The 25,338-nt window shown below is 40.2% G+C and overlaps 2 protein-coding genes across 4 annotated transcripts; one reads left to right on the top strand and one right to left on the bottom strand.

Moving 5' to 3' along the window:
- The first annotated feature begins 511 nt into the window (after nucleotides 1-511).
- YAE1 (YAE1 maturation factor of ABCE1) lies at nucleotides 512-5,218 on the top strand. Of its 3 annotated transcripts, none has more exons than XM_069769703.1 (4): nucleotides 512-754; nucleotides 1,845-1,992; nucleotides 3,619-3,740; nucleotides 4,153-5,218. In XM_069769703.1, the coding sequence occupies exons 2-4, from the start codon at nucleotides 1,876-1,878 to the stop codon at nucleotides 4,577-4,579; spliced, it is 666 nt and encodes a 221-aa protein (XP_069625804.1). In that variant the 5' UTR covers nucleotides 512-754; nucleotides 1,845-1,875; the 3' UTR covers nucleotides 4,580-5,218. The 3 variants fall into 3 exon arrangements, with proteins under 3 accessions (XP_069625804.1, XP_069625795.1, XP_069625789.1); XM_069769694.1 differs by having other exon boundaries at nucleotides 514-720; nucleotides 1,674-1,992; XM_069769688.1 differs by having other exon boundaries at nucleotides 514-754; nucleotides 1,674-1,992.
- Nucleotides 5,219-7,753: 2,535 nt separating this feature from the next.
- LOC138688419 (mediator of RNA polymerase II transcription subunit 1-like) lies at nucleotides 7,754-22,957 on the bottom strand. Its single transcript, XM_069799639.1, has 16 exons — nucleotides 22,903-22,957; nucleotides 21,526-21,629; nucleotides 20,298-20,376; nucleotides 19,872-19,926; nucleotides 19,276-19,408; nucleotides 18,122-18,150; nucleotides 15,804-15,875; nucleotides 15,637-15,711; nucleotides 14,367-14,437; nucleotides 13,470-13,535; nucleotides 12,880-12,988; nucleotides 12,035-12,159; nucleotides 11,563-11,675; nucleotides 9,593-9,788; nucleotides 9,164-9,259; nucleotides 7,754-8,723 (listed from the first exon to the last, which is right to left on the bottom strand). Exons 1-16 carry the CDS (start codon nucleotides 22,955-22,957, stop codon nucleotides 8,611-8,613), a joined length of 1,491 nt encoding a protein of 496 aa, XP_069655740.1. The 3' UTR covers nucleotides 7,754-8,610.
- Nucleotides 22,958-25,338: the final 2,381 nt, after the last annotated feature.

Raw genomic sequence — 25,338 nt, 5'->3', positions numbered from 1 at the left:
GTATGTTCATGAAGATTAACCAAGTTTAAACTTATGCTCATAAGCCAAATGCAGCATGCACCGAGAAAAACACATTATTCTGTTGCATTTATGTCAGAAGGATATTACTGTTTTCTCTAATAGAAGCAAGCAATGAAACACTTGACTCGTGCCGGCACCCTTCATATTAAAAAGGATTTATTATTGTAATGCCTAAATCTTGTGGAGGACAGCTTAAGGGCACGCCTCCCACACAAGGACCTTAAAGATTCAGAAGCCAACAAGGCAGATTTTTTTTTTTAAATTCCACAAGTTATGACTGAAAAGAGGACGAAACCTCCGCCCCCCGGCGAGCACGCTCCCCCCAGGGTTAGCCGGAGGCAGCCACACGCCCCTCGCTCCAGAAAGCCGGGACAGGGCAGCACAGTAACGGCTCCTTCGCCCAGCCAGCGGCCTGCCTCCTCCCACGACTCGCACCCCCTCGGCGGGCAGCAGGGCCCAGCAGCCCGGGCACCCCGCCCCGCCTCCTTGAGGAGGATGGGAGGCTGCGCCCGCACTCAAGATGGCTGCCCGCCTCCAGTGTCTCAGACGGGCTTTGAAGCCACAGAGCTGCTGGTTAAGATGGCGGCTCCTTACCTCCGGCCTACGCGGAGCTTGCCCTCGGCCAACATGGCTGCCGCGCCACTATTACTTCCGACGGTAGTGAAGCCTGCTTGCCCTCAGTTAAAATGGTGGCATTCAGTATGCGGCGGAGCGTGCTGGCGAGGCTGCTGTGGTGAGGGGACGGGGCGCGGGGCTGGGCTGGCGGCGGGGTCTGAGCGAGTAGCCGGGAGAGGCGAGGCGAGGCGAGGCGAGGGGAGGGGAGGGGAGGCTGCGCCCGCCGCCAGCGGAGGGTAGGAGGCTCCCCGCAGCGCGGCCGCGTGTGCGGAGCTGGGCGCCTGCCGGGCTGAGCGGCCGGCCGTGAAATGGTGGGTCGGGGTCTGGCCGGTGCCGCGGCAGGGGTCTGTGGGCTCGGCCGGGGTTTGGGCAGGGCGTGGGGACGGTGGGGTGCACCTCTGGCCCGCCGCGGGGAGGGAGCCCGCGGACGGCGAGACTCCAGCCCGTTGTGTCCCGGGAAAAGCAGCGTGGCCGAGGGCGGGATGGCTCCTGCCGCCCTCGGTTCCCTGAGAGCCGTTGGCGCCTCTGCGAGAAACAGCGTTTGTGGGTTGTAGGAATTTCTACCGATGCAGTGAATTAGTTGTGAGTGGCCTAGTAAGGTTTTTTTCAGTGGAAAATATGAAATAATCCAATTCTGTTTTCTTCTCTCTGCAGTAGAAGTAGCTAATTCTTTATTTAAATTATAAAGGAATGTTTCTATTCAAGATTTATAAGATGGTTAAGTATTTGGCATAACCAGGAAACTGAAAATCAAAGGTGAAGTCCTTGCCAGTTATTAACTCTGCAGACAATTACCTGTGTGTAAACTTAATGCCCCGCATGGAAGCTATGTGGAGCTGTTTGTCAGCTGCTATCAGGATCAAGTCATAAAGTTGTTTCTGCCTGCTGTTCATGTACTAGCAACATTTAAAAACACTAATTTGACATGCATATGCATGTCAGTGCCATAAGAAGGGTAGAAACTACTGTCTTAAGTTGTTCTCATAAATTATAGAAGTTGCTTTACCAGTGATGATCTGACTGTCTTCTCTTGACAGATGCACCTTGATGGTAAACAGCATCTGTTTTCCATGTGGAAACAAATGTACAGGTTGAATAATCAGCTCCTGACATGACTTCTCTTCAGAACTCAATTTTTTTGCCTATACTTCTAATCTGACACTTCGCCAGAGGGACTTTCGAGAGTTTCTCAGTACTGTTTTTACCAGATAAACAGAGGTCATAGTCATCATTGCTGTTATGTCCTGGGTACAAGTTGCAGTTAGCCAATCCAGTGAGGATATATTTGATGAAGATGCAGATGAGATGTATCTACTACAGAAAGAATGGAACAGCACCATGAAAAAAAGATTGAAGGTATTTCTATAACAATGATTTAGTAGTCTTTTTAACCATTTTAGATTTACTGATACATACCTTGATAAACATATGGCTGATTTAAAGCAGAAAACTAAGAGTGGCTGCGTAAAAGTTATTATATAGTTTCTTCTGAATGTCAGGAAGGTTTAGCAGGGATTTACAGAAATTCTATCCTAGTAGTCATCAGAGCAAAGCACTGTTTTACCAAGACATCGGCTCCCTCTGTACAACCATATGCGTTTGTAAAAGGCAGTGCTAAATTCTGATGTGAGTTATTTGCTTCATACTTGTAGGTATACCACTAGTAGATGTAGGGCAACACAGCTAAACAGTGCTAATAAATAAATATGAGATGTTTGGTTTTTAAGTAGAGTTCTTCATAGTCAGATTTAAGATGTGTGACTCCATGTGGAACCACAATTGGACGTTGCGGTCTGGGTAGCTCTTTGGCTTATTTATTCTAGTGAAAAAAATATTTTATGAAAGCTGGTTTCCGCAGCCCTTCCCTCCGTGGAATTCTGCAGGGAACAAAACAAGTACATAAATCCAGGTTACTTCAACAGATACGTTATCATTCAGAGTGGGGCCAGTAGGGCTCGTCTGCTCACGGGTGAACAGCATTTGGCTGAAGAACATGAATGGAAGCTGTTGTGTAGGCTGTTGATGAGGAAGGGTGTTACAATGGAGCTGTTGTGCTGTTCTCCAAGGAAGAGTTTCCTGCATCTGAGTCCCTTGAAATGACTGGTTTTCTTAAGGGGCTGTTTAGTGTTCTTACACAAATTCCTCTGGTATTTTATGAGTAGATACTGCAAAATCATAAAATGTTATTGAGGTTAGAGCTGTATGTTGGGTGAAATAAAGAAACATTCTTGTTCCTGGCTATTTCTCTAGCAAGGCCACTGGTTTTCTTCTCTCATGAGCAATTAGAAGTTTTCACTCTTAGAACTTGCAATTTTGGTGTGAAAAAAAGTTAAGAATTATTCTACATTATATGGTAATGTGATTAGAATATAAAGAAATTAATTGGCGTTACAATCATTAGCTGTTTCTTACAGAAAGCAATCACAATGTTATCTGTATTTATATGTGACTCACTCCATCACCATCTTTTTTCCAGTATAACTCTTTAATGGAGTGAGATCCGGCAAACAGAGAAGCGAGGCTCAATAATTAGTTTTGTGAAAACAGGTATATGGATTACAGACAGGAAAGTACCTGTGCTAAAGGGGAGGCTTTGCAGCCTATATATTTTTAGATGTCTAGAAATCTATATGTGGTATTCTTTGAGGAGCTTTTCATAAAGGAGTTGGTCATCATGAAAGCAAGCATGCTTTCCTGCAGATTTGTCTTGTTTTTTGATGTTTCTAAAAATACTTTTCTTATTTTCTGACCTTCTGGGAATCCTTTTGGAAAAGAACTGGATCTTACAGACAGTAAATCATAATGCACTGCAAAAAGCATGTTTTGGTTTGGCAGTACGGGTGTAGCTGGGTGGGATGTTCAAATCTAGAAGCTGTAATTTAAGAGACTGAATACTTGTTTAAACTTTTTTTATTGTTATGAAATTGTCAAAGGTCCAATTTTTCATTTTCTGAACAACCTATTCCACTACTCCTATTTTAGGAAGGCTATAGGGATGGAATTGAGGCTGCGAAAGAACTTGCACTCCAGGAAGGTTTTAATCAAGGCTACAGACATGGTGCTGAGCTGATGGTTACATGTGGCCGGTTCAGAGGAACCCTGAAGTAGGTTACAAACTCCTTAAGGTAGTGTGTGTGTGGAGAGTGTGTGCGGAGGGACCATGCATGCAGTTTTTTGTTTGTTTTAATTAAAAAAAAAAAAAAAGTCCATTTTGAATCTGCCCAAAGTGAGCAACCTGAGAATTCTCACATCTTGAATATAGGGAATTGCCTACCTGGGTGTAGAGTGATCATTCTTAAAAATCATCCTTCAGTTGCTCTTCCAAAATTATCTGAATCTACTTCTTTAAGTTTACTATTCAGTTCTACTGCTTGAATTTCCCAGAAAATGTGAATGAAACGTATACATTTATGTAGTATAGAAATCTTGTTGCATTGCTACCTCCCTTCAACAACTGGAGGTCTGTGTGGGTACATGTAATCACTTTTGTTGTTGTTGTTGTTCTTCACTTTTCAGTGCTCTCTTATCCTGGTGTCACTTTAATGGATGTGATTCTGCTTTAAGTAAGATAAATAATCTTCTTGATGTGGTTGGAAAGCATGAAGAAGATGTGCTTAAGTATCTGAATTCTATTGAACAGCCACATGTCGGACACATTTTAGAGTCTGTTCAGGACATGGACCTTAATCACACAGCTCCAGCTGGGACAGAGTACAGTGAAGTTATAGCTGGAAAACATGAAGATGTTGGCAGCTTTGGTGAAAACACTTGTAGAAATAATGGTGAGGTTGGTTGCTTGCAGTCTGAGTGCAGCAAGGCAAAACTCTGCACAGATCCTGAAAGGTCAACCCTTGCTTGGGTTAAAGAACAGACTATTTGGCTGGTAGAGCAACTGGGCTTATCACTGGATATACTCCATCATGTCCAGCAACTGGAACATTAGTTTTTCTGTCTTGTGGTTTTTAAAATTATCTCAACTGGATTTGATTCTCAGTTTGTGGACCATATGCAGGCTGATGCATGGCTGTGACTCTCTCTAGTCACTTCATAAAATACAGGAATTTTTCACCTTTTATCAAATTCGTCCTCTCATCTTTTGTAACCATTGTGCAGTGCACTTTCACAGTTAATTATTTTTTTCCTCCTCATACAGTTATATTTATTTCATTTTTGCTGAAAACACACCATTCTCTTCAAATGCAGAATTACTGACAATTCCATTGGTTTACTGTTAGACCATCTACTCTTACCCTGTTAGACCACACTGAACATGTTTCCAGTCTAATGAACTTCCTTGTGTTATTTTTGTATTTATTTTGCCAGTTGCTCTAGCCTGACCTCTCTCTCCCTCATTCCCATACTGTTTTTCCAACCTTTCCCAGGGTTATTCACCTTCTTGTAGAAACACGTTGTCAGCCACAGATGCATATTTCTGACAACTCTGTATTTATGTGCCAACGTTCTATATTTGACTCCTTTTCCTGTTGCTTGCCTTAACTGTAGCTGCAAATTGCTCTGGCCAGGAAGTCTTTTCTTTGTGAATGCCTCTCTGCTTTACACTAATTAAACTGATTTACAGTAAGTGAGGAGTTTACTTGTTCTAAGTTGCTTTCCTTCATGTCTGAGACAAAGCAGGTCTAGACAGAGACAAACTTAAATTTTGAACAGCTGACTTTACATAGAAAAAAAAAATTAAAACACAAAACAGAAGTCCACAATACTTTGAGGCCAAAAAAATGCTAAGGTAAAAATTACTTGATTTTCAGAGACTTGAGTTTACAACTTTCTTACTTAAGACTATTATCTTGCCATAGAGGTAATAAGTAAGTAAGTAAGTTTGGCTGCCATTCAGTACCACTTCTGCATTAGGGGAAAACAGAATTGCAGTTAAGAGTCTGTTATGGAACCTGTTTCTGAAATAGTGGACAAAATAGGGCTGTCTGTATTAATTACGTATGTACAAAATTGTTCAAACAACTTTCTTTTTCTCAATTTATTTAGCATAATGCTGACACGTATAAACATTACTTTTCTACAGGTGCATGTGTTATGTTATAGCGTGTATCACGTATGTTAGACAGAAATTTCTTCCATACTATGGTAGAATATGGTGCAGACAAAAATAAAGGTTACTAGAACAGTGTTAGACTTTCCAAATTTGGAAGTTTAAAAATGCAAATTCAAGAGTATTACTTCTATGTGTTTAATAGTGTGCAAAGAGGAAACTCCATTCACAAATTACTAAGTAGACAGTGAGCTTGCCAAGTTCTCTCCAACTACTTCTGCAAAAGCAATCTACGCCAGGGAAAATATTGCTTTCTTGTTTGATTATCAAACAATAGGTTGTGTGGCTTACTTATTTATCATAACAGCTTCTGTACTAGCTGTGGAATTACTTTCCTCCACTGTGCACAAAGTTTCTGTGCTTACTGTGGTACTACTTTTTTCTGCGTTATCGCGCAGAGTTTCCAGTTCGGCTGTGGAGAGATTTTCTTTGGGGCTGTCTGTAGTACTTGGCTTATCTATCAAATCTTGCTGACCAGCCACAGAAAGACTTTCTTCAAGACTATTAGAATCCATAATTTGCTCATTTGGTGGTTCAGGTTTTTGTTTCATGTCTACTTCCACATCTTGTGTTTCACTATCAGCTTTCACCTTGGCAGCGTTCCTGAAAATAGCTCTCATGACAACTGGGACTGACATGCAACTGAAAGAAGAAATGAAACATTAGTCACTACTATAGACTTCATCCATTCTTCAACGTACTACTTTTTTTAGACTGTGGCTGACACCTGAATGATAGGTGTAGTGGAAAACAGCACTACCTCTTTGCATCCTTTTGCCTTGTACAACCTAATAGGTGTTACATTGTAACTACAGTATAACTACATGTCCTATACCAGAAACATGTATTGACACAGCAAAGTCAAGTGCTGGATCTTTTGAGTTTAGCAGTGCAAAGAAGCTTTGATAGAAAGAGTGGGAGGGTTTGGTTAAAAAAAAAAAAAAGTCATAAGGGTGCTTTTAATGAAAACCTAAACTAATAATATCAAAATATATTAATTCTTGCTGAGTTTTATAATTGTAACTTTCATGTTTTGTATAAGACAGGTACAGAGCATATCTTCTCTAAAACACTATCTAGACTAGAGGAGTTTTTTTCCACTGTAACAGTAGTTACCTGGTTCTGGGAATAGTATCCTCTGACTTAAGACAGGGCAGGCTAATTAAACAGGTCAAAATCCAGCCTGCAGTGACCTTGCTGTCACCAAATAGATAATAGTTGTGTACTAGCTTATGCCTAATGAATTAGGCTCTCAGCCCTTTCTCTAGCATATGTTCATATATCACAGCAACTTGCCTCTCTTGGAATTTGTTTCAGAAAACAAGCCAGAGACAGTGTTGTAGATGTGCTGTATATGCGTGTATTGGCTTTGTGTGGCAAGGTTTTTGGTAGCAGGGGGAGGTTACGGGGGTGGCTTCTGTGAGAAGCTGCTGGAAGCTTCCCCTGTGTCCAACAGAGCCAACACCAGCTGGCTCCAAGATGGGCCGTCCAAGGCCGAGCCAATCAGTGACAGTGGTAGTGCCTCTGAGATAACAGAATTAAGAAGGAAAAAGAAGTTGCTGGGGCACAGAAACAGCAGCCAGAGAGAGAGTGAGAGCATGTAAGAGAAACAGCTCTGCAGACACCAAGGTCAGTGAAGAAGGAGGGGGAGGAGATGCTCCAGGTGCTGGAGCAGAGATCCCCTGCAGCCCCTGGTGAAGACCATGGTGAGGCAGGCTGTCCCCCTGCAGCCCATGGAGGTCCATGGTGGAGCAGATGTCCACCTGCAGCCTGTGGAGGACCCCACGCCGGAGCAGGTGGGTGCCCAAAGGAGGCTGTGACCCCGTGGGAAGCCCGTGCTGGAGCAGGCTCCTGGCAGGACGTGCAGATCTGTGGAGAGAGGAGCCCACGGAGCAGGTTTTCTGGCAGGACTTGTCACCCCATGGGGGACCCACGCTGGAGCAGTGTGCTCCTGAAGGACCGCAGGCCGCGGGAGGGACCCATGCTGGAGCAATTCGTGAAGAACTGCAGCCCGTGGGAAGGACCCACATTGGGGAAGTTCATGGAGGACTGTCTCCCATGGGAAGGACCCCATGCTGGAGCAAGGGAAGAGTGTGATGAGTCCTCCCCCTGAGGAGGATGAAGCAGCAGAAATAACGTGTGATGAACTGACCGTATTCCCCATCCCCCTGCACCGCTGGGAGGGGGGTTAGGTAGAGAATTCAGGAGTGAAGTTGTGCCTGGGAATGAAGGGAGGGGTGGAGGGAAGGTGTTTTGAGATTTGGTTTTATTTCTCATTACCCTACTCTGGTTGATTGATTGGTAATAAATTGAGTTCATTTTCCCCAAACTGAGTCTGTTTTGCCTGTGACAGTAATTGGTGAGTGATCTCTCCTGTCCTTATCTTGACCCATGAGCCCTTTGTTATATTTTTTTCTCTACCCTGTTCAGCTGAGGAGGGGGGAGTGATAGAACAGCTTTGGTGGGCACCTGGCCTCCAGCCAGGGTCAGCCCACCACAACACCTCACTTTCTGAAAAGAAGCACTGATTTGTATTAGGTAGGTGCAGAAAGAGTCCTTTCCGTGCTATTCTAAGTTATACCAGTCATGAGACTGTCATCAGCTAGAGTCTTCAGAATAGCATATTTACAAAGGAAAAAAGCATCTTTATAAAAGGTGAAACTCTCTTCATTCAAAAGTGTTTCCCTGCCCCACATGCTTTCTACTAGAAACACTTTCCATCCCTATTAATGCTTAAAATTTTTGAAGGAGATACTTAAGACACTGAAGTAACTTATTCTCACTATTATAACTTTTTACTAAAGTGAAGTTTTCTGGTTGCTGAGTTTATGGCATTATGAATGCATATGATATTTCCATTAAATGGACATCTGAGGTTCATTCCAACTTAGGAAATAAAATGAAACTACTTACCGCTTCACAGCTCTTGCTATAAAGTCATCACTAGAATTTAGAGTTGGATCTTGAGGATTTAAATGAAGGCGACATTGGACTTCTCTGGAGGTTATAACATCAATTAGCACTAAGAAAGAACAGAATATAAGTATTTCAAAATAAACATTTTTATAAACATTGAAAACAATTCTTTCACTTTGATGCTTCAAGAGAGGTAAGACTGAAGTCAATGGGAAGGGGCTTGCAGCAATGCTCTTGCATAAGACTTGCTTTTTCCTAATATGCTTAAATCAGAAATAGTAGAAGTTACAATTTATTAACTAACTGCAGGCCAAGACAGAATAGGATTTGAGTATTTGCATTCACTTTGTTTTATGCTGAATACAGAACACTTCTTAGTAAGCAGTTTATACACAAGTGCTACTTCATGTTTTTCATGGGTTGCACACCATTGAGAGTAGCCCTTGGAAGGTATTTGTAACCGAGAAGTGTAGTGCAAGAGCCTAGATAGAACCAAGTACCTTGTCAGCCCAATAAAGAGGACAGTATCAATTATTCCACACATACCACAGGCTAAATTCTCTTTCACAGGATGAAGGAAAAAGACAGAAAAGCTGGTGTTCTTGTGTGGTACCACTTCAAAGTAAAGCAGTTCTGAATCATCTAGAAATAAAATTACTATTTAGTGATATCCACCCATTGAACCTGGACTCTGGCTGAATCACATACCAGAATTTAAAGAATACTGATGCAGTAGAATCTAATTATTCATTACTTTGGCAATGTAATTTATGCTTATAGAAGTGTCAGGCCTAGGAGATTTTTTTTTTAAATATTCAACAGAGTGTAATACTGGAATTAAGGATTTTTTTTTTCATTTAAAATACTCCACAAGTAATGACAATTTTGGCAAGGGAGCAGTAAATCTGTTAACACCCTGCTTAGAAGCTAGTTTCTCAGTAATACTCTGTTGTTACTTTCAACCACATGATTTACCTTCATTTATATGCTTCTCAGAGACACAGGTGCTAATAAGGCTGTTATATGCCACTTGATGTCGAAGAATCTCTATTACACCAGGCACACACTTCGGATGGCTAAATGGGATTTTACTGATGAAGGCTCCTGCTAAATCTGATTTTTCTGAGCCCTTGTTTATGAAGTAACAGTGCTTTGGGCAATCTGGAAGAGACTGAACAAGTATGGTGATATTTCAAGCACTGAAAACAAGAAAGTAAAGCTTGATGTTATCAGGCAACTGCACAATCTGACAGCAAAAATAATTTTGGAAGACAGACTTCTAGCATGTCCGTCATGTCTGTCTGCATTTCGGTAGAAGTATAATCCTTAGAGGAAGGTACAAGGTCCACTCTCCCTCCCAAATGCATCCAAATTAGGCAAATATACCCGGAGCCAAGTGGCCAGGTGTTCAAGTGCCACCAATTCTTCCAACTACTCTTCAGAGCCTCATAGGCTATAGAAATGTTAACAACCAAGATCTTCTCTCAGAAGAATACCATAGTATTGCTGCTTGATGGTTGTACAAATAGGATAGCAGTTTTGTCTGAAATCTCTTCAGGGTGTCATATGGTGTTCCTCCCTCTATCACTACTGCTTTCTTTGGAGGAGCATGTTTGGCTAGAATATCTCCCGATGATTCATTTGAAGAGGAGGAAAAGAGGAGATAGTAAGAAAAATTTGCCACCTGTCCATGTTGACAGTGATTCTATGACAAAATTAGAAGTGCAATATTGTGTTATCTACTTCAGGATGCCAAATGGGAACTGTCACCTTAAGAACAGGGCAGGGCAGTTAATTAGCAGGGTCTACATTAAGAAAAGCTGAAGAGCAGAATAAAAGAGCTTTTCCTCGTGTGATCATGGAGCAAAAGGTTTCCCCTACATTCCTTTCAAGGTTAGAATTCAATTTAGTAATTTATTTCTAGAAATAAAATCTTTAAACTCAGAAGCAAAACAATCTCCCAGCAAGTACTAATATTTTAGGGAATTGCTGAAGAGTTACAGAGCCTTTCACATGTATCTAACAGAAGTGAAAAATTCATCCCATCTTATGGGTTTTACACAGAAAAGCTTAGCTAAAGCATATTTTAGCATGGTGTAAACTTACTGCTACCTTCTGTACCACCACCTCATATTCCAAGAACTATGTAGGTAATAGGTGTTGCTAACACTGCTAGTAGAAGAGAAAGAAGTGCCCTATTCTTTTGTTTTGAATGAATTGCAAAATTAATGTTTCCTAGCAAAAAAAAAAAGTAGATATTTGAAGTTTGTCTTGTAGTTGCCCTGTATGTAAGTCTGGCAGAAAGCATCTTAGCCACCATTTTCTATTCTAAAACTTCTCCTCTACATCTAATGTAGCCTAAATTAAAAATTGTTAATAAAACAGTTACTAAAAGGGAAGCCATCTACAGTTAAACAACCATGGCTCTAGATAGTAATTGACATCACTGTTGTAACACTTTACGCTTTTCTTCCTGCCAGTCCCTTTAAAAGGAATCAGTATTCCTAGTGTTACCTAATCAACAAAACTTTTTTGTTAAAACAGCGTGATATGCGATGTGACATGCAGCATGATAAAAAGACCTTCAAAAATCTAGGTAAGTACCATCTCGGGACTTGCTTCTCACACCAGCCAATAAGTTTCCTTCTTTTTAAGGCATTAATGATAAAGTTCTGAGCAATTTTTAGAAGAGTAAATATTTGGGTTACACACTAATTAGTACGACTTCAGCAGCCATGCACACAGTGTTTCATTAATGAGGATGAGAAGCGCACTTACTTGAAAGGGTCTTATATTGCTTCGTAAATAACTTGAACTATTTCCTAAAGACCATTTAAATACTGTTGGGATTCTGGGAAGTCTGTGTTGCTTGCTTATGGGGAAATGTAATTCAGTATATATCTTGCACAAGGGCAGAGTGTGTGTCAAATGCACATTATACTCACCACAAAGAAACAGGATTTTTGTGTAGACAAGTCTTCACTGCATTTTTCTTTAAGGGTAGACTGAACAATCAGATCATATAGAGGAGCTAGTTTCAAGCCAGTAATCTGAATTCCTGAAACCAGGTGATTTGTTTTTATTAGCGTTTAGGTTATGACTGTACATGAAAGCTAATATTAATAACAAAACCAATGTTTTGAAAAGACAAAAACAATCTCCTTTCTTATTCCTTTTTTTACTAATGGGAATTTGAGGTAGAGTGTTTAACAGCTTTGCCTGTAATTGTCATATCTTTCTTAGAACTTTTGTGTTTTGCACTGGTTGCTAAAATGTTACACTTGGGTTGATAGAACAGAACACGTTCTGCCCCAGAAACGAGTTTTTCCTCTTACAACATTAACACAGGGAAATAAAAAGCAAATAAGACATGCATAGTCACAGAAGTACTTAGTCTTAAAAACAATTATAACATGCCTGTGAGCCTCTGTATCTCTTCAATACTGGATGAGGACATAGGAATAGGCTGGTGAAACTTCAGCACAAAAAAAGCTGGCAAATCCATGCTGCATTCATCAGTCAGTGGCAAAAAAGCAGGGTTACTGGGGGGAAAAAAGTCAGAATGAAAGCTTGTTACAGGAATTGACATAACAAGGACTCTTAGTGCAAGGCCACTGTCAGATCCCTAGTAGCTTACTACATTCCATGCTTTGTCTTGAGAAAAGTCTTCCTTTATAAACGCAACTATAGCCTTTAACATTTTAAAACAAGGTTAATAATATGACTAGCAGAAAGGAAAAGAGAGCCACCAGAAACTGAGGAACAGTGCACAAGGGTGTTTGCTATAAATTGTTCTATAGTGATTTATTTTGGAGAATTACTTCAGACTTTCCCTCCAGCCTAACAGTGAAGTAGAGAGAGATAAGGTGTCAGTATCCATGGTGGGATGACAAACTATTTTGTATAGTTAAGGTGTAATATCACTCAATATATGCTTTATTTACTCTGAAACCATGCAGGAGTTGCTTGTTGAATACTAGGAAGTTAAATAATATTGTTCCAGTGGCTCCTTCTGGCTTCAAATCTATGAATAAATCCATAGTTCAATGCAATTGACACAGTTAAATATGAACACAATAATTTTGAAGTCTGTTTGGGAAAACTGTAAAAGCCACAGGTTACAGAGGGTGTTGGTATAGAGCATAATGCCATCAGTAAAAATGAGCTTCCTGTTTTAGCAGAGGCTAAATGTAAGTTATGCTGAGGTTAATGCCAATGACTTCTAAGTACATTTCTGTATTGAGAAGTGTCCAGAGCCTCACCTGTCCTCTCCAGCTTTAGAATCTACAAGCAGTGGAGAAAGAGGAAGTTTGTGGAGCGTATCTGTGCCTTCAATAGTTACAACTGTTTTTATTCCACATACCTGGGAACCTGAGGGAGAAAGAGAACTGCATTGTTTTCCTCGTGTCAGTGTAAATTAATCCTATGCATACAAAACACACAATGGTAAGGTCTTTTAAAGGTCAGGTCCAACTGACAGCCACAATGGCTTGGGCAGCAAGGAGAGGCCTGCATAGACCACACCCAAAACACCAAAGTTGCCCAATGGTGATAGCAGCAATAGCTGCTTTTGGGACATGCCATGAAACAGATCAAGAAACCACCAGTCATTTTCATGCTGGCTAGGCAGTTATTTTGTTTGATGTCACTCTCACTTCAAATTGGGTCAAAAGCCAAGATATGGGAAAGTAGTTTCCTGATGTATAATTGTGCTAAAGTTCATCACATAAATCACTCTGCTAAACTAGAATTTTAAATCTTATTTCTGAGCTTCATTAATGAACTTTGCTTAACGAAACAGGTAGTGCTGAAAAAGTTATCACGTTAGTTATTTCTACTTTTCTAGCTTTACCAGGATTTAGTTCTGCTTCCAAAACTTGATAGGGAGAAATGTAAAATTCAATGTTCATAGGAGTTCCTGAGGAATTAAAAAAAAAAAAGGTTACTACACATGTCAATAGAGGAAATATGCTAAGCATCTGGACACAAAGAGGAAAAAAACCAAGAGCAGTGTAGATGGGCAGAAGGGGATTCCTCGTAAGAGTACATCTCTAATTACAGTATATGTTCAAATCACAGCATTTTCTTAGTCCGCATTTAACAGCTAAACCCTCAGTGTATTAAAGTCATCAGACATCTGTGAAAAGGCTAGATTAAGTTTCTGTCTCTTGCACAATAACCTGTTGTTCAGCCTTTAAAAAAAAACTAGCTGAACTGCTATCCTTCAGTGACTAGTCTGAAATAGAAGGGAAAGTTGTGGTAGTTGCATAAGGGACACTCACATCAAGCTGTGCAATAGGATAGCAGTAGCATGTATTAGAGGTACTTTTATGAACTATCACACGTTAACGGTTAAAGCACACTTCTGACAGTGTAGATGAACCAAAAAACCTTACCAACTGACTGTATTTGCCTTTTAGGTAGCATGAATATTATCTCAGCTACTACCACTGTCATCTCATGGTTACTCCCAAACTGTGGTTTCCCACATAACCTCAGAATATTGCTGGCTTTGCTTTTCGGCTGCTGCAAAGTCAATGTTGCAGCAGCTGATAAAGGACCTGGCCTCTTTGTATTTTCTCCTTCTGTGTATCTCTACACTATCTGAGAATACAGACACAGTAAGTCCCTACAGCATGTTTTATTTATAATAGAGGATCTTTACTGTAAACAAAGATCAACTCAGTAGGGTTTTTAATTACAATTCATTGAATCCAGGAAGAAAGAAAAGAAAAAAAAAAAAAATCACCTCCAGTTCTTGGCACCAGGTGTCCTACTTTTCCGTGAAGTACTTCAGTAACTCTGTTTACATCCTGTGTTCTAGTTCAAAACACATCTTGATTAGTGTTTCCCGAGTTGCAGTGCTAGCTAGGCTAACGTAAAGGATAATTTGCACCCTTAATCAAAGGCTGGCAATGCTTTCTTGGAAGTAGATTGTGTCTCTATTTGTTATGACAGCTTCCAAAACACCATCATTCCACTCATGCATCACTCCTAGGACTTGGGCTTCCAGTTTCAACCCTGTATCTAAGCTGTTTCATGCTGCAATTTGATGTGCTCTTTACCAGCGATGAAGAGGGACAAAAAATATTGGAGTGGCAGGTTGAGCAAGGAGTGAGGAAGTAACCTGGATAAACTCAACCAACCAATCTCTAACCTCAGATGTGATCATACAGCTGAATACATACAGCCATACAATCACATAACTGTGTATTAAAACTCTGCAGTGCATTAACTTATATCATAGGTGGGACAAATAATCTATTTAACTCATAAATAATATTTACTGAGATGTCAGTGATCAGCAAGGATATAGTATATTTATTTGTTCATGGAGTTGGTATGCTTCATAAGGGAACACTGTAGAAAAATAAGCCAAGAGTGTGTTTCACATTACAGAAGGCCATGCTTGCCGAGAGTACTTAATGGGCAAGATATCAGAAAAGATGCTTCAAAAATGCAGAAGGAAAGCACTGACCTCAACTCTGATTTTCTGAAAAGAATGAAAATCATTGTACAACTACCAGAGGGTTTAGGAAAATCCATTCCCCATCTGTCTGTAACCCTACTCTTTGAAGGGAGAAAAGAGAAAAGGAAGGATAGGAGGAAAGTTAGCATCCACTACCCCTGATCTAAAACCTGAGCACAAAGTGAGTTACCCAAACAGCAGGACCTCCGAAAGGTATATTTTACTTCTGCCACAGGGAGATTTAAACATGACTGCTGGCTTTCAGATGCACTGTTTGGTCCTAGTGGGTGGTCACACGCGCACACACCCAAGCTCTGCAACCAACCAGTTTCCCAGCAAGTCTCTTAGATAAAGCACAGGAGTTCAGTAGATCGTCTTGTTTGACATGCCTGGGGTTGGCAAACTGCAGAAAGGTTTCAAGCTTTCCAGTGGGAGAAAGCTCATTAGCCTTCCACATCCTGCTCTATAATTAGATCAGTTAACTTGTTTTTTAGTGAAATGAAGGGGTGGGAGTGGAGGGAAAGGGAGGAAGAGGTAGCCTTCAAGTTACCTGTCTAGAAGAGACATTGAATAAAGATCTTTTTCAAGGGCCTGCAAAGCAAAGTATCCCTTAGCTTTCATTTCGCTAGGAGAAAGAGAAGACAAATTATTATTTTTGTAAGTAAACAAAAGCTAGGCTATGAATTTTAAGTTTTTCAAGTAAAAATAAGTTGCAACCTGTTTCCTGGAATTTGATACAGATTTGACAGGTCTTCTAGAATCTCTCCAAAGGCATCGTAGTTCTTCATCCTACCAAAAAGAAACAATTGCTATCATGCTACTAAATGAGATGGATAATAAGTCTTTTATATTTAACTTGCTAGAAAAAGCACCATTTCAGAGTGACATAGGCCCCCTCCTTATCAGATCTGGCAAGTAGCAGTACTGCTTTTAAAGAAGATAGCAGGAAATGTGAATCCTTGGCTCTGTTGCAAAAAGCAATGTAATTATAGCTGACACTGGTTAAACACACACTACTGAAAGCAATAGATGTGCACGATACACAAATTTGACAGCTCATCAGCTGCAAAGCACTTTTCCTAATGTTCCAATAAAGCTAGTCACGTAGTAACACTTCCCTAATACAATGCACTTGTACATTGTTCTTTTCATCAAAATATCAGGGAGTATATGAATATTGCACTTCACAGCACCCTGTGAGAGAAACAGATCTTAAATACAATTGATAGATACATCAATCAAAAAAAGAACAGGGGACAAGTGGCTTGCGTAAGTTTGTGAAGGAATGGTTCAGACTGCTCAAAACCCTGAATTCCCGCAGATTCTGACTAGCTGTGATAGCCTGGAGCTCTGCTCGGACTAACCCACCAGGTATGTACTCACCTGCTTAAGTGGATTTTACAAGCCTTACTAAACTCTCTAGTGCTGCAGTCACACAGAGAAAACACGAGTACTCAAGAAAACACACCTTCTCCTTCCATGCAGATGCGGCTGCAATGTGGATCAGCAGAGACCAAATAAGCCTGCCTGGACTTTAACATTGGGACAAATCCTTTACAAACAGAAACCTAAACAAGTTGCTCAGCTTTTCCATGGCTCTTTCCAACTGGACTAGCGGTGAAGCAGGGAAAATGGAGGGAAGCAGGCATGCAGGTACAGGCACAGACACAGCACCAGCCTCTGGATTAGCTGGCTGGTTCATCATGATTTTTGTTACTTTGAGACTCACAGGAAACATTACACATACAACAGCCTTACAACCAAACAAAATACTACACCAAGAGGTGTAGAAGTGATACTTGCACTTCATGCCAAATCCTAACAAAAACAGGAGGGCAGACAAGTAGTACCAACAGTGCCAATGGTAACTATATGCCATCACTCAGAGCCAAACTGCTGGCAGTTAACATCACTGGGAGTCAAAAACCTAGGAAAATGCAAGACATAGCTGTTTACACCCATAAAGATAATGTAACTTGAATTCTGAGGAAAGAGAGGGCTGGAAAAACTAATGGTGCATTCAAGTCCACATAGAAGAGAGATTAAATATGCAAGGTCAATGATTATTCTTTTTCTCTTTACTTTCCCTCTCAACTGTTCTGCCAAGTTACTTAAGCAAGAATCCTATTTCTTAAATATACTCATTATTAGTAAAACCTGGAACCTTGATCATATTGGCTGGAGAACTTCTAAATGGACTTTTAAGGTGGTGGCCTGACCTGGAACAACAACTATTCATACAGAACAAACTGTGGTAATAAAAAAATTAAAAATAAAAAAATATATATATAGTGCCCTACTGCTACATGAGAAAATTAAAGTAACATCTCCTTCTATGCATTTGCAAAGAAAAACAGGGCAGGTGATATCACCTTGCTTTCATTGCTGTGACAGAAGCCTGAAGGACATGTAGTTAAGACATTTGCATAAGGACAATACAAACACTATTTAGTATTTTGTGGAAGGAGAAGGGGAAAAGTAATATCTGGTTTGGATCTGTAAATCTGCCAGTGCTGAATTTTCATCATCAGTCCATTTCCAGAATTACAGGTCCAAGTAGTTCTACAATTCTTGCAATCAACACAAATGCCAGTATTCAAAGGCTGTGTTCAGCTGGCAGCTGGAGCCTCACTCCATTGAAGCAGATGCAATTTAGCTGTTTTCAGTGGAATGACTTGAGAAATAAGCAATGCCTGGAGTATCTTTTCATATTTATATTTGTTTCAGTTTTAGCTTTGAATTTACAAATTGGAAGTGGGTAATAGCAGTTACAACAACCACCAACCTTCAATATGGAGCACTGGAACCAACGTCCCACATAAAATAAAATCCCCAAAGGTGTCAGTTCTTCTGTTGTTTTCTGGATTCATATTATTGTTTCCTGATTCTTGCTTTTTTCTTTTTTTCTTTTTTTTTTTTTCTTCAGTTCTTACACTGAAACCATCCTAGCCTTGACTTCTCCACAACACTCACAGAAACACAAGACTCAGGAATTCCTTTCCATTCAACAAGAGACTCTGCACATGATTCTTTACCTTAGATGCTGCACCAAGTCATCACAAACCTACAGGAATAAGAGAGAGGAGTTTCATGTTTCTTACCATACTTTGTGAAACATCTCTTAAAAGCATGTCATTGGTAATGATAAGATTGTTTCCCATGACTTTTGATTAGCTGAATGGCTAGCTTAAAAAAAAAAAAAAACCACACCAAAAACCAAAAAAACACCAACCAACAAAAACTAGACTAACATTACAATAGTTAAAACATGATATTAATATAATAATTAGAAGAACAAAGTCTCTGTGGAAGAGGATAAAATTAACAGAAATAATTTGTTGATAAATTCTTTCCAGAAAAAAAAAAATTGCACTTTGCCAGTTTTTCTTTTATTGGCAGTTACTGTGCTAAAATTCTCTGGATATGCATTTTCATCCTAATAATATTGCCCAGCACTCACTGTGCTGTGATCAACAGCCTTGTGCTGGTTAAACAGAACAACTTGAAATTCCTGGGCTGACTGCAACTGAAAAAAAGGGACTAAATTAACTCCAAATTATTGTAATGATTTGGATACTTACTGATAAAAATCAGAGTTTATGCTTCCCCACCCCCACCCCGCAACAGCTTGCTGTTACATCTTTGATCTGAAGGATTGTCTGTGACACTGAACAACTGCAGAACATGGTATGTGAACTGCAGAGTGATATTTTGCCAACCTTTTAATGAGAAATTTTGCAAGAAAAACATCCCCTTTAGTTGGAATACACATACTCCTAAAGAAGGCAGAAGGAAGAACAGAATCTCTGGTAACAGCTCCAAGACATCCTTTGGGAATATATATTGCACTACACCTTGGCAGGAAAATATCTTAAGAGCCTGTTATTTACTGTATATTGATAACATCGAAGTATAACAACACAAATATTTATGCAAAGTACTATAAAATTCTTGGAAGGTGGGCATGTCACCTGCGTTTTACCTTAACATTTAGCACTACAGTGCTTAATATCTGTAACAGGGTTGTAAGTTTAGGTGAGACAGTCAGGTGCCTAAAGAGGTAGCTAGTGTCATGCACAGGCTGGCAGGTGTGACAAGACCAAGAGGAAGCCAAAGACTTTCTGACATGGCAGCTGGAGGCCAGGTGGGAGACTACAGGGAAGTGAGAGACAGAGAAAATTAACTTTACCACAGGAGCTTCTCCAAGGTGAGCCAACTTTACATCCACCACCTTTCCATCCTTCTCCAGCTGAACTTCTACATAAAACATGTTCGACGTTATATAGCAGACAGTCCCACTGGGGCTAACATGAGCATTAAGCCTGAGGAGAGGGAAAGAGAAAAAGAGAAAAAAAAAAGAAAAAACCCCACACTTGTATATCTAAAATTTCTGTCACATGAAGAAAGGAAATGAGTATAGTTTACTTGGTCGTGGGAAGAGACACCAGGGATGCTTCAAAAATAACTCTTCCTTGGCTCGGCTATTGAAAACTATCCAACCAGGCAATACATTTGTGCTCTGCTCTTTGCATTACTATGTTGTTTTGCTGAAAACTATTTACCTCGGTCTGTAGCTTTGGGACCTAGGCATGCATGCCCTCTCTTCACCCAACAACCTCCTCCACAAAGGGCTAATCAAAATAGGCAGTTACGCCTGTTCCAAGTAATACACTCCATTAGAACACAGAGCTAAAAAAAGTATTGTTGACAAGCCATCCAGATGGTATTCCTCAGTGGACTTGGGGCCATGCTTGCTCATTTGCATTTATTCATAAACAAACTTACCCTTTTTGTTTGGATAAAGATTCCAATCTGTTCATCACAGAAAACAAAGATTTAGCTGCAAAAAACCAGAAATGTTATTTAATCAGGCTGCAATGATCAAGAAGTAGAACTAGTATTATCCTTCTTTAAAGCGTATGATTTAGGTAATGAGAAAATAGTATCTCTTGCATGACTTCTTGTTATTAATGACAACTATTACCCTATGATTAATGAGTGCTGTGCTGGGTAGAGCTCATTCTCAGACTTAGAGAATTAGCTATAGCCTGAAGGCTTAGCCCAAAGATGAGTCACAAGTCTCTTGTGTTATATCCACCTCTGTGTTTGTACGTTTGACCTCTTTGTGCAGAACATCACCAGTAGAGACGGATGGGTAGTTTCCATAGAATATTAAAAAAATACCCTTTGAGTTATCTGACAGCTTGTTACCATTTAATGTCCTCTGTATCTTCTCCATGCAACAACGCAATGGATCATCTGGAGCATTACTGACAGGCCGTGGCTTATCCTAGCACATTTGTGAAAACAAGAGACAGAGAAAGACTACTTAAATTATTAGCCAAAAGGGAGTATCATTGCATGCGAGACACAGAACACCGATGCCCGGTACAACAAAACACTACTTATTTCTTTTTGTCAAACATAGAGGTGACCTATGATTGTAGCTATCTCTAAAGTGACAGCACTGAATGGGTTCATGAAGACCCTATTGTGCAGTAATTATGTATCAGAGGCCTTTGGACCAGGGAGCGGCTTTCCATTCCCTTTTCTTTTGAGCTGAACACAAGCTGTGTCAGCCAATTTCACTGTGATACTAGAGATCAACTAAGAAAATACTTAGACTTTTATTTTAGGAGGAATCTGCCTGAGTGAAAAGGAGAGATCAGTAAGCGCCACTTGTGTGCTTGGTTAGACTCAGGGTGGAAGTTCCAGCTGAAGATATTAACTTAAGTAGGAAGCAAACTCTCCCAGCTTCTCTTCTAGCTCTTGTCTGAAAAATTCTCATACTTCACACTTCAATTCACACAGAACATTCGCTGCTGAAAAGTTTTCACTCAGGACATTGTTTTCAGAGTAACGCTTTAGTTAAGCATTAATAAAAAGAAGCATGGAAACAAATGTGACTTTTTATACTAAGCTCACAGCAGTTATGCTAATCTGCTTTTTACAAAGATGATTCTTAAATATAATTAGCTACTGGAAGGGTGGGAGACATGGAACGACTTAAGGTATATCACTGCAGGAGAGAGTCTAGATAGCAGGTTTCAGGCCAGTTTCTGAAAAACAGTCTTTTCTCTCATTCCTATGGGCAAGAAATTGTCTTTACATACTATGAATATGTTAATTATAATGAATGGAAAATAACCTAAAGTATTAAGACAATCAGTGCTAATTCCTGAAGAGTTAAAATAATGCAAGAAACAACCTCTAAAGTGTTAAAATAATGCAGGAAACTTTTTTATCCACCGTTGTAAGAAAAATCAGGAGCCAGGCTATAATAGGCACCAGCTTTGGGGGTTTTGGGGATGTGGGCTTTTTTTTTTGTTTTGGGGGGGGTGTGTTGGTTTTTGGGTTTTTTTAAGTCAAGCAGTTTTTGAACCATCTTGACAAGCTGCTCTTACACCATATATCCTCTCACCTAATCTGTGATTCTTACCATGCAAAAATGGACAAGTTTCAGAGTTTCAGTCCATGGTTTTTGTTGGTATTTTAAATGCAACTGTTCCATTAAAGCATTTGTAGAAGTAGTTCGCGCAGCACCTGAAAAACATGTCAAAATATTCTAAATATAACAGCATGTATTTACATTGGCAACCAGAAAAGTTGGAGGAGGAAAAATATAAAAACTTGGTAAGGTCATAGGTGTTATGCTTCCAAAGAGGAGGCAGAAAAAAAATGTAGTAGACTTTTGCATACAAATATCTAATTTTTATAAGACTTCTGACAGAAAAAGGGCAGGGCGAGATTTTGTATAGGCAAGTATTCTCAATATTAAATACAGAGATGCAGCCTGATCTTCAGCTTATTAAACAACTAGGCTTTCTTTACCTATGCACAATCTCATATCTGTATTGTTAATAAATACCAAGGCTTTGCCATGGGTTTTAGGCACCCAGATTTCTACACCCACCTAGAGGTCATTAGAGCTAACTTTGATTAGAGATAAAAAAATCAGAGATAATTTTTTATGATGCGGGTGGTGAGGCACTTGAGCAGATTGCCCAGAGAGGTGGTACATGCCCCATCCCTGGAAGTGTTCAAGGCCAGCTGGATGGGGCTTTGAGCAACACGATCTAGTGGAAGATATCCCTGCTCATTGCAGGGGGGGGTTGGACTAGATGACCTTTAAAGGTCCCTTCCAACCCAAACTATTCTATGATTTTGCAGAGAGATAATCTCAATGCAGAGTTGTGACTACTTTTTTTTTTTTCTCATTGGGATAGCAAAGAAGGAGAACGGGACCAGAAGGAACATTTTCAGTCCATCATCAGTCTACTTCTAAATATTCTTTCTGGCCTTCCACAGAATCCAGAGGCTCAAAGAAAGTTTTTTGCTGGGATGTGGTACACCCATAACCACTAATTTCATCAGGAATAAGCCTGGAGTAAACTTCTTAATACATCAGCCTGAGACAGGCAGGAAGTCTCCAGACTGATTAATAAGAGGAAATTGCATCCGTGCCACCAATTCTGCTCTGCCTCTTAGGACCAGAAGAAACATGGCAAAGCGATTCTTTGACCTAGAGGGCACAACAGCCACAGAGAATTGTCCTCTGTGACCTAGCAGTACTGCAAGGGGGGGAGCGAGACAGACTAAGAGAGGGACTGCTATACCCTTTGCATACACCAAGCAGGTATGCTGAGTGGGGGCTGGCAACATCTTCCTCCTGCTGGGAGGATGAGAGAGCAGAAACCACATTCTCCTATAAAGCAGGCCACCTCCACCAGCTGGACAAACAGAAAGCAGTGGACCCCAACCAGCTCTTGCAAGCAACCCTACTGAGGAACATGCCCCCACTAATGTTCCCACTCACCCACACCTTGATGCCTACAGGAGGGCTGCAGCCCACCCTGTACCTCCATCTGCATCCACACCACAAGAAACCAGGGCTCCTATTTGTAGCACCTGCACCACAGCACCCACAGGTGCTGTACAAGGCAGAAGGCTTACTCCCTCACAAAACTGGTCCCCAGGGGTTGGTGTTTGAACTTGAGAAGCTTGATAAACACAGCAACATCACCTTTCAACTCTGCTAATTTTCAGGAGTGAAGCACCCTGTCAGCCATGCTCTTCCACACCTAAGTCCTAAGGAGAAGGCATAATGTCCGTCCCCACCTTTTCAGAAGGTGTAGTATTGTCAGGAAAAGGCTGAATTTAACTGAGAAAGGCAGGAGGAGGTATGATAGCAACAATCACTCAGCAAAACAGGGAAGCACTCCACAAGGGAGCTTTTAGTCTAGTTCAGGGGTGGAGGGGGGCAGGGGGAGGAAAGATACTATAGCTATCTATAATGTTTGCACTGTATTTGTGCATCCTTTTGTGGCCACCTCGTATTGTTAGTCTCCTTGTACATAGGAATCAGTGCACGATGGCAGTATGAGCTTCAAGGTTTAATCCTGGACCTCTGTATAGGCACTAGCTTGAAACTCGGTCACCAGGGAATGCCAGGTCTACAGCAAAAAGAGCATGTCTCCTACATAAACCCTGTGTGGCAGCGTTTCAAGATGTCTTACAGTATACTTTCTGTTTTCAGCTGTCACCAGTTGTGCTGCAGTGCCTGAAACAGTCTCATAACATGTAAAGGAGATGATCTTGGACTTGTATGCAGGTACTTGAGCAGAAAGGAAATAGTCCGGTGGCCTCACTAAGATTACAGAAAAAACTATGTGTGAACCTAGGAATCCCGGGAGAAGTACAAAGTATGTGCCAAAAAGTGGTATTTGTCTCCAAACAGACAGGTGTCAAGCATATTACTTAGGGAAAGTCAATGCAGCTGGAAGAGTTAAATATGTTTGCATTTCAGCTTTTACAAAGGAGGTGAAAGGTGATCAAGGAAATTGATGATGTAATTCCACACTTACGGTAGATCACACTTCCCTAAAATTATTAGCTTGGTTTATGCTATTAAATATTAATTTATTTTTAAAACTGACATTAGAAGTGACTACAGGTATTATAATGAGCTTTAGCTGTGAGTTGGTGCATCCACCTAAAAACATGTTTTCAGCATTTCTAGAGAGGCATTTTAGCTTGGGTTTGCTTGAACAATGTATTGAAATGTTTTCTGGTGGGCAAGAACATGTACTATGGCACATGTAAAGTAAGTAGGTTGCCTCAGTCCAGATCATGTGAATGGGTGTGTGCATATATGACATACCACAACTTGCTAGTGTTTAATATTTTTGTGGTGATTTTCATAAATGTTTGCCCTGATCCAGAGCTCATTGGAGTCTCTGTGATCTTGATACTGACTCCAGTGGTTTGATCATGTCCTGAATAAGCAAAAAAGTAAAATATTTGCTGACCCTCTTGAAGACAACACTTCCAAAATAATGGAGGGATACATGCCACTGCTTACCTTGTCTACACAATAGCTGTTCTGCAAATAAACAGAGGACTTGAAGTTTAAGTAGTCACAGTCCAGCATGGCTGATAAGCCTAAAATTCAGTTTAATTTTTAAACACAAAATAACCTTTTCCATTGTGCTCCAGTGTATGTATGTATGTATGCAGATGAATTTGCATCATTTTTCTGCAATATAGTGCCAGGTTTTCATAACAAATATTCCAAGACAAGTAGTAGCCTTCATATCTACATAAAATTGTAACATTGGCGAAGATCATACATGAGAAACAGCAGCTTAGGCTTTGTCAGAAAGCTCCTCGGATCAAGGTGTTGTTCCAGTATTCAGAACTGTCGTATCAAATTAACACACTTAAGAGAAGAGTTAAGAGTGCTGAATAATTAAAAATGTTCTAATTATAGCATCTCAGGCATATTAGATACACAAACGTTTACCTGGGTCAGTTCATGAAAAAAAAAAAAGCAACTAGCCAAGCGTTATCATTAGTATAAAAGATAATAGGAATTACCACATGAATCCTGCATGCCTACCTGCTCTAGATCACTCTCTTTGTCTGTTCAGCAAAAACTGCTGCTGAAAGAAACTTTCATGTGCACAGTTACAAAATAAGTTGTCTCCAGACAAAAAAGTCTTTTCTTACTCTCAAATAATTTGAGGTTATCTTATCTCCTTTTAAAGGGTTAAAACTGGTATGCTTCTTTAGGGACCTTTTGAGAAATTCATTATTATTACCACTTTGTTTATTTTTGTAATGGTTTTCCGCATCTTGCTAAATTTCTGACTCCATAACACGCTTTACAATGCATGCCCTGGGAACATTGTGATTCATATGAAAATAACATTTGTAATTTCATACTTCTTGCATTTCTGATGTTTTTTCCATT

The sequence above is a fragment of the Haliaeetus albicilla genome, chromosome 2 (assembly GCF_947461875.1).
Source record: "Haliaeetus albicilla chromosome 2, bHalAlb1.1, whole genome shotgun sequence".
Taxonomy (NCBI): domain Eukaryota; kingdom Metazoa; phylum Chordata; class Aves; order Accipitriformes; family Accipitridae; genus Haliaeetus; species Haliaeetus albicilla.
The sequence above is the reverse complement of the archived record's forward strand: the minus strand, read 5'-3'. Positions and strand labels throughout refer to the sequence as shown.